The sequence below is a fragment of the Myotis lucifugus genome, unplaced genomic scaffold (assembly GCF_000147115.1).
Source record: "Myotis lucifugus unplaced genomic scaffold, Myoluc2.0 scaffold_97, whole genome shotgun sequence".
NCBI lineage: Eukaryota > Metazoa > Chordata > Mammalia > Chiroptera > Vespertilionidae > Myotis > Myotis lucifugus.
In genome coordinates, this window is record NW_005871145.1 from 1,424,666 (window position 1) to 1,432,897 (window position 8,232).

The 8,232-nt window shown below is 54.1% G+C and overlaps 1 protein-coding gene across 1 annotated transcript in view; it reads left to right on the top strand.

Moving 5' to 3' along the window:
• Positions 1 to 2,127: 2,127 nt before the first annotated feature.
• Positions 2,128 to 8,232, top strand: part of SSRP1 (structure specific recognition protein 1) — a 9,722-nt gene continuing 3,617 nt past the window's right edge. Inside the window, exons 1-12 of the mRNA XM_014458447.2 lie at positions 2,128 to 2,282; positions 2,782 to 2,920; positions 3,305 to 3,490; positions 4,130 to 4,235; positions 4,494 to 4,684; positions 4,787 to 5,017; positions 5,156 to 5,259; positions 5,353 to 5,481; positions 5,744 to 5,965; positions 6,651 to 6,723; positions 7,132 to 7,270; positions 7,395 to 7,440. Of these exons, the coding sequence (XP_014313933.1) occupies positions 2,867 to 2,920; positions 3,305 to 3,490; positions 4,130 to 4,235; positions 4,494 to 4,684; positions 4,787 to 5,017; positions 5,156 to 5,259; positions 5,353 to 5,481; positions 5,744 to 5,965; positions 6,651 to 6,723; positions 7,132 to 7,270; positions 7,395 to 7,440 (1,481 nt within the window). The 5' untranslated portion in view covers positions 2,128 to 2,282; positions 2,782 to 2,866. The remainder of the gene's footprint in view (positions 2,283 to 2,781; positions 2,921 to 3,304; positions 3,491 to 4,129; positions 4,236 to 4,493; positions 4,685 to 4,786; positions 5,018 to 5,155; positions 5,260 to 5,352; positions 5,482 to 5,743; positions 5,966 to 6,650; positions 6,724 to 7,131; positions 7,271 to 7,394; positions 7,441 to 8,232) is intronic.

The window sequence follows — 8,232 nt, forward strand, 5'->3', positions numbered from 1 at the left end:
CCGGGAGACGGGGATCAAGGAGGCCTGGAGGGGGCAGTTTAGAGGGGCTTGTGGAATGGGGAGCCTGCTCCTTTAAGTCAGGCAACCCTAGCCCAGAGCCCAGGCTCTCTCTGCTCTTGACGCTCTGGGCTGCCAAGAGTCCAAGGCCAGGGCGGGGGACCCCTTTTTGTTCGTCTCCACCCCACTCCCCTGTGATGTCACAGCAGGGGTGGGGTCTCCAATCCCTGGCTCCTGATTGCCTGCGATCCAGCTGGTGAGGGCCCTCTGGGACTCATGCTTTATCTGCACTCTGGCTACCGGTTCTCTTCCATTCTCTATGCTGCATCCTCAGCCCAGCTCACCAGCTGCTTTATGCTCTCCTGAAAGCCCCTCGCAATGGCCCATCCCCCAGCCACCTAATAGCCTCCCTATAGGAGTACCCCCTTCACTCCGTCTTCCTAAGCCACTCAGTTCTGCAGCCAGCCCCCCCCCCCCATTCCATAGTTGCCTCTAATAGAATGGGTCAGGGGAGGGGTCTCAAACAGCTCTCTTGTTCTCCCGGGAGGGAGTAAGGAATCGCAGTTCACGTTTCTAACTCAAGTTGGCAGTGGCTGAAGCTCTACATGTAGAATAGCATTATCAAGTGGTTTTTGTTGTTGTTATTGTTTTATTTTACTGTCAGTTTACTTATCTGAATCGTTTGTTAGATTGTATGCTCCTGGAAGGCTGGTGCTGTTTCCATCTTGTTCACCAGTTTCCTCAAATCCTAGAACTCTGTTGGCGCTCAATATGTATTTATTTATTTATAAATATATTTTTATTGATTTCAGAGAGGGAGAGGGGAGAGAACATCAATGATGAAATTTTTAAAAAATATATTTTTATTGTTTTTAGAGAGGAAAGGAGAGGGAGAGAGAGAGAGAGAGAGAGACAGAGAGAAACATCACTGATGAGAAAGAATCATTGATCGGCTGCCTCCTGCATGCCCCCCTACTGCGGATGGAGCCTGCAATCCGGGCATGTGCCCTTGACTCAAATCCAACCTGGGACCCTGTGGTCCGCAGGCCGACACTCTCCCCACGGAGCCAAACCAGCTAGAGCTCAGTATGTATTTATGGAATCCAGTTGAACAACGTTGCTAGTGCTGCAAAGGCCATTCCCCAGAGGGCAAAGCCACGAGTTCAGGGAGCAATGGTGCATACCCTCGGTCTCGCACCCTGGGACTGAGCCACCAAGCTGGTCTAACTGCTTTAAGACGGATTGTCAGAGAAATCTTGAGTTTGAATATCTGTCCCCTGTCTTTATGCGGACACATTACCAATCATTCCGGATGTACAGTCATGTGCTTATGACAGAAGAGAACTGGACTGGGTTTGGGTTCTATAGGCTCTGGCTTTGCTCCCAACTGGCTGAGACCCTGGTCGACTCCTCTTAGGGCTTCAGCCTTCCCACCTGCAAAAGGAGGTTGGAGCAGACAAACTCAGACGTGCCTTCCAGGTCTGGCCCGCTTTGGTTTCCAAGATGCATCCTAGGGCATGGCTCCGGCACTCTCAGGCTGATGCGGTTTCACACCAGTTTTGGCTCCAAGGTGCATCTGACGCCAGCACTTGAACTTGACACCAGCCTCTTCCGGGCGATCCATACATTGTGGTTAGAGAAGCGAGGCTTTTGGGCGCAGACAGTGAACTCATCTCCAAAAGGATCCAATCCCATGTGATCCCGGGGAGAGCAGGGCCGTCGCGGCGACACCAACACCTGCGTTCTCTTCGCCGCCAGTGGGAGGCGTCATTTCTCTCCACAAGTCAAAGTATTTTTCTTCTGGGCCCACAGACTTCCTTCCACTCCACAAAAACCACGATTATGCAGAAGAGAGGGGCCCACGTCCATCTAACACACGCATCTGTGGAAAGTCCGCTAAAGGAAAACTACACTTTTTCTCATTAGAAGCTGGTCCTTCGCTGAAGCAGTGCCTGTAGTTTTTAAAGAGCCCTACGCGTTCCCATTTCCTAGTCCGACGCCAAGCGGTTGGGACTTCCTCGCCGCCGGGCTGCGCTCAGGTCCTCCAGACCCGCCGACGCTCTATGTGACCGCCTCGCAGGCCGGCCGGGCCCGCGCCTCTCTAGCCAGCTCGTCCTCTCTATGGTTCGGAGACAGCTTCCGGTGGCGGGACGCTGGGCGGCGCACGCGGGAAAAGCTTCCCCAGTGTACCCCCCCCATCACCCCGTGCCCCCGCCCCCTCCCCCGCGTCCCTCAGCGCGCCCACCGCCCGCACCGGGGCCGCCGCGAGGCTGCTGCTAGAGGAGGTGGGTGGTCGCCGTCCCCGTGCCCCCGGAGGGTCGAGTCCTGCTCCCCCGCGGAACACTCCAGATGGGCCGTTCCGCGTTCGAATCCGCGGGCAGCGGGCGAATCCACTTTATGGGGCGGGGGGAACCCGGGGCTGGGGCCGCGACGCGGTGGGAACGCATGCAGTTGCTGGGAGGGGAACCCTGCACCCTGAGCTGGGTTAGGGCGCGGGCGAAGTGCGGGCCCCGGGCTGGCCCGGGGGTACCATGGGCTGCTCGTTGCCATGGCGCCCGGTGGAGCGCCCAGAGCCTGTGTCTGGTTGGGGTGTAAGCGCTACTTCAGGCCCTGTTCTCTGGTCGGGGCTGGGTCTGGCCCCTCGAGGTCTGCGGAGCCCACCTGAAGGCTCGCAGGCAGAGATCCTCGACCTCGCAGGCACAGCCAGGGGTTGCCACCTGGCCCCATCCGTGGGCAGAGTGAGGTGTTGTCTTTCATGCTCAGGTGTCTCCCTCTTGAATTCAGATTTCCAGCCTGCTGAGGGAGTGTCTGCACACCCATCCAGGATTTGGGGCCCAGCTCCCGGTTGAGGCCAAAAGGGGCAGTTAGCATGGCAGAAACACTGGAGTTCAACGACATCTACCAGGAGGTGAAAGGCTCCATGGTAAGAAGGGCTTGCGCCTTTGATGGAGGTGGGGATGCGGGAGCGGAGTAGACTTTCCGTCCATTCACAGGAGCTCGCTTGGGTCGTGTTGCTACCTTGGAAAAGGAGTCAGAGTGTCATGTACTTGGTGTTGTCCCAACAAAAGGCGACAGTGAGAAAGTACGAGAGTTACAGGGTCTGAGTTTGAAGGGACCGTGCCTGCCGTTCAATCCAGAATCCTGAAACGGAGGGCCTGCACGGGTTCTGGATGCCAGAGCCAGGATTAGGATCCGGGCTTCCTGGCTGCTTGTCCCTTTTTTGCTGGCCCCCAGCACTTCAGCTGTTGCTTCTGGATTGATACCTGGCCAGCCTAGAATGATGCATTTGGACCCCCTTTTCCAACAGAATGATGGGCGGCTGAGGTTGAGCCGCCAGGGCATCATCTTCAAGAACAGTAAGACGGGCAAAGTGGACAACATCCAGGCTGGGGAGTTGACGGAAGGCATCTGGCGCCGGGTGGCTCTGGGCCATGGACTTAAGCTGCTCACAAAGAATGGCCATGTCTACAAGTATGACGGCTTCCGAGAATCGGTGAGGTGTCCTCTTGCCATAAACCCCCCCTTTTAAGGTGCCATCTGGTTTCGTTTTAATCTGGAGAGAGTTGGGTCTCCTTCCTGTGGTAACCACGCAGTTGCTGGTTTGAGCTCCGTAGAGCAGGGCCATTGACTGAGGCCACCAGGCCATGAGTGTTCAGCTTTGGGTGTCAGAGTCTGGAGTGTCTTGGTGCCTTGACTTCCAGAAGATTTTCTGCCGTTTTTATTTATTTTGGTTTCTGCTTGTTGCCTTTATCCAGGTGCAGAGTCTTAGTTTGATGCGTTAGTTCAGGTTTTGTTTTTCCACTTTGAACTGCCTGGGTTGAAGACTTTACTTCATTTTAATGTCCACTTCCTTCTAATGTTCACTTTCATTAAAGCAATATCTGCACCAAGATAGCACTGTGAGGCCCATAACCACGAGCGGTCAGTTCCTTACTCTGCTCTTCCCCTCCCAGAGATCCAGTCCCCAGAAACAACCTCTTACAGTGTTTTATAGCTGAGATTCTAAATCAGCATGGATTTCTGATAAAAGGTATATTGGGGCAATTTCTCAGGAATAGATAATTGCAGAATGTTCAAGCTTGTGTTAAAACCGTCAGTGTTACTGGGATTGCTCTCTCCGCTCCACCCACAGGAGTTTGAGAAACTCGCTGATTTCTTCAAAACTCACTATCGCCTTGAGCTAATGGAGAAGGACCTATGTGTGAAGGGCTGGAACTGGGGAACGGTGAAGTTTGGTGGTGAGTCCTGGGCCAGGTTGAGGTTTGGGGAGAAGGTCGGATGAGGGTGGCAGCCTTTAACTTGTTTCTTTCTGTCACTGTCTCTGTTTTCCTCTCACTTTGTAATTCCTCATGAATTTATCAAGGACCACTGTGCCTGGTCTTGTGGGTGCAGTGTGAACAGGGTAGCCCTGTCCTCAGGGAACTTGTGTCTGGTGGGAACGTGGTTTATGCAGACTCGATGGGAGGAGCTGTGGCTTGATAGCCCTTTCCCCACAGGGCAGCTGCTTTCCTTTGACATTGGCGACCAGCCGGTCTTCGAGATTCCCCTCAGCAACGTGTCCCAGTGCACCACAGGCAAGAATGAGGTGACCCTGGAGTTCCACCAGAACGATGATGCAGAGGTCTCGCTCATGGAGGTGCGCTTCTACGTGCCTCCCACCCAAGAGGATGGCGTGGACCCTGTTGAGGTGAGGCCTCCTCTGGTCACCTTGGGGGCGGATGGTGCCGAGCGGGCCTGGCTGGCCTGGGAACAGGTCCTGCTGCTCCATTACCAGTGTGTGCTTTCGCAGGCCTTTGCCCAGAACGTGCTGTCTAAGGCAGACGTGATCCAGGCCACTGGAGACGCCATCTGTATCTTCCGGGAGCTGCAGTGCCTGACTCCCCGAGGACGGTACGACATTAGGATCTACCCCACCTTTCTGCATCTGCACGGCAAGACCTTCGACTACAAGATCCCCTACACCACGGTGCTGCGCCTCTTTTTGCTACCCCACAAGGACCAGCGCCAGATGTTCTTTGTGGTGAGCAGAAATCACCGGGAGTGGATTGGCCTGGTTTCTGCCCGAGTCTGGCAGGTGGATTTCACTGGGGTTTCGTTAATCAGCAAGTTCTCGTGGGGCTTTGACTGGTGCTCAGCCTTGTTGGCTCTTCCTTACCAGATCAGCCTGGATCCCCCCATCAAGCAAGGCCAGACCCGTTACCACTTCCTGATCCTCCTCTTCTCCAAGGATGAGGACATCTCCTTGACTCTCAACATGAATGAGTGAGTGCTCCCTCATGCCCGCCCCTGCCTGCAGGAGATGGGTGTGCGTTAGAAGGCAGCTGTGCTCGTGATCTCATCTCCCTCTGTTTGTAGAGAAGAGGTGGAGAAGCGCTTTGAGGGGCGGCTCACCAAGAACATGTCGGGATCCCTCTATGAGATGGTCAGCCGGGTCATGAAGGCACTGGTGAACCGCAAGATCACAGTTCCAGGCAACTTCCAAGGGTGAGCGTGCAGGCCCGGGTCCTGGGCTACGGGGGTGGGCTGTGCCACGTCTCCTGGGTAAGCCCCCCCTGGGATGGGAGCGCGGCTTCTCAGAGGCCTGGTTGGGTTGTATCTTGATGGCGTCAGTCACCTTCATTAGAGCAGCTTAGTGAGGTTCACTCATTTGAGGGCCTGAGCAGATATACTCCCGAGAGATGTTCTCTGTGGCTCTGTGCCACCTGCTGCCTCTGGCACTGACTGGGCTCCCTGTGCCCTCCACCAGGCACTCCGGGGCCCAGTGCATCACCTGCTCCTACAAGGCGAGCTCAGGACTGCTGTACCCGCTGGAGCGGGGCTTCATCTACGTCCACAAGCCACCCGTGCACATCCGCTTTGATGAGATCTCCTTCGTCAACTTCGCCCGTGGCACCACCACCACACGGTCCTTTGACTTTGAAATTGAGACCAAGCAGGGCACTCAGTATACCTTCAGTAGCATTGAGAGGTAAGAGCCTCGGCCAGTCCCTTCCTGGGTATCCTGGTCCTTACCCAGTCTTGACTGGGAGGCCTGGGACCCCCCTGTTGGCCTGTGACTCGTCCCTGACTTCTTGCCTTGAGCAGAATTTTTCTTTTGCTTCCTTGGGCTTTGGTTCTTCTCCTTGAAGTGCTCAGCCTTTGGAAGCCTCTGCATTGTTTGTTTTTTTTTTTTTTTTTTCTGTTCTTAACAATATTGTTTTCCATATTACTAAAGCTCTTGTTCAGTACTGGCCCTCTCCTCCTCCACTCCCCCCATGATGGAAATGCTATCTTTCCCTTTCCTGGAATGAGCTCGGTGCCCGAGAACACAGCAGCTAATGTTTATCGAGTGCTCGCTGTTTCACACTTAATCCTCATAACAACGGTGAAGTATGAAATACAATCCGTTCAAAAGATGACATCCCCTCCTCTCGCATCCTCCCCCTACTCGGTGCACCCCTCCCCACCTTTTCTTTCTCAGAACTCTTGAGAGCTGTACAGGTTCCTCTTTCAAGACTAGTGTCAGACTCTTTCCTGCTGTCCTCCGAGTGTCTCTGAGCTGTTGGGTTGGATAACGTGGTCAAGAGCTCCAGGCCCCATAGTCTGTCCCGGTCCATGGTAGTCCTCCTCTCGTTGGCCCTGCCTGTCTGGTAACTGTGCATCTCCCCCCACAGGGAGGAGTATGGGAAGCTGTTTGATTTTGTCAATGCAAAAAAACTCAACATCAAAAACCGAGGATTGAAAGAGGTACCGCTGTGTGTGGAAAGGCTGAGCCTCTCCCGTTCTTTCTGTGGTGGGGGAAGGGGCAGGGACTCTTCCGGCTTTTTTTCACTCTCCCTTCTCTTCTTACCCTTATAGAAGAAAGAGGTGCGTGTGACCCTTCCCCTCCTGATGCAGGTTTCCTCGCATGACCTTAGATCAGTCTCTGCCGCCCCCAGGAGCCCCCAGTGGGGCTGGGAGAGGGAGGAGCTTGGACTAACCCAGTTGGCAGGAAGTTTTCGGGGCATAGGCCCTGCACGCTGGCTGTGTGTGGACAATTCAGCCCCAGCTGGGGGCTGTTGCTCTGATCTTACAGGCATGGGGGCGTGCTTTTGAGTGTGCCGGGGTTCTGGCACCCGGGCGAGTGGCCCTTACTCCCATCTCCTCCCTGCCTAGGGCATGAACCCAAGCTACGATGACTATGCTGACTCTGATGAAGATCAGCACGATGCCTACTTGGAGCGGATGAAGGAGGAGGGCAAGATCCGGGAAGAGAATGCCAACGACAGCAGCGATGACTCGGGAGAAGAAACCGGTGGGCTAGCTTTGGCAGTGCCGGGGCGGGGGGCTGTCAGACCCTTCCCGCCAGAGCCAGGTGTCTGGGTCAGGGGAGGGGATTTCCATGGGGCAAAACTGATGAATCCTGTGTTCCTTTTCAGATGAGTCTTTCAACCCAGGTGAAGAGGAGGAGGACGTGGCAGAGGAGTGAGTTTTGGGTCCAACCCATGGGGGTGGCTTGTGAGCTTAAAGGGACCAGAGATATCTGGCCATTTCTTGCGTCCCCAGCATAAGCTACTGATCCAGGGTAGAAAATGACCTTCAGTGAGGTGATAGGTGGAGATGATGCTTTGAAAATCGTCAAGTGTATAACCCTAACTGGTTTGGCCCAGTGGATAGAGCGTTGGCCTGCGGACTGAAAGGTCCTGGGTACAATTCCGGTCAGGGGCATATGTCCAGGTTGCGGGCTTGATCACCAGTAGGGAGCGTGCAGAAGGCAACCGATCAATGATTCTCTCTTCTCATTGATGTTTCTATCTCTCCCTCCCTCTCCCTTCCTCTCTGAAATCAATAAAAATATATATATATTTTTTTTTTAAAAAGAAAGAAAATAAAATCGTCAAGTGTCAGTGCAAGGCACGTTGTGAATCCAGAAAAGGGTAGTGGGAGAGGCTGGGCTGAGATTCAGCCAGTGCTCCCACTTACCAGCTGAGAGTCCTCAGGTCATTGAATCTCAGCTTTTCCATCTTTGAAACGGCAGTAGCACCCCCATATTGATCAAGACTTTTGATTGCCAGTGTCAGAAATATATCACAAACCGACTATAGCATAAAAGGGAATTTTGTGAGTTCTTGTAACTGGAGAGGCCAAGGGATAAGACTGGCTTCAGGCACCTGGATCAAGGTGCTCAGAAGCCATGGAGAATGTGTTTCTGTTCCTTCTGATGTCCATATTTTTATTGATTTCAGAGAGGAAGGGAGAGGGAGAGGGAGAAACATC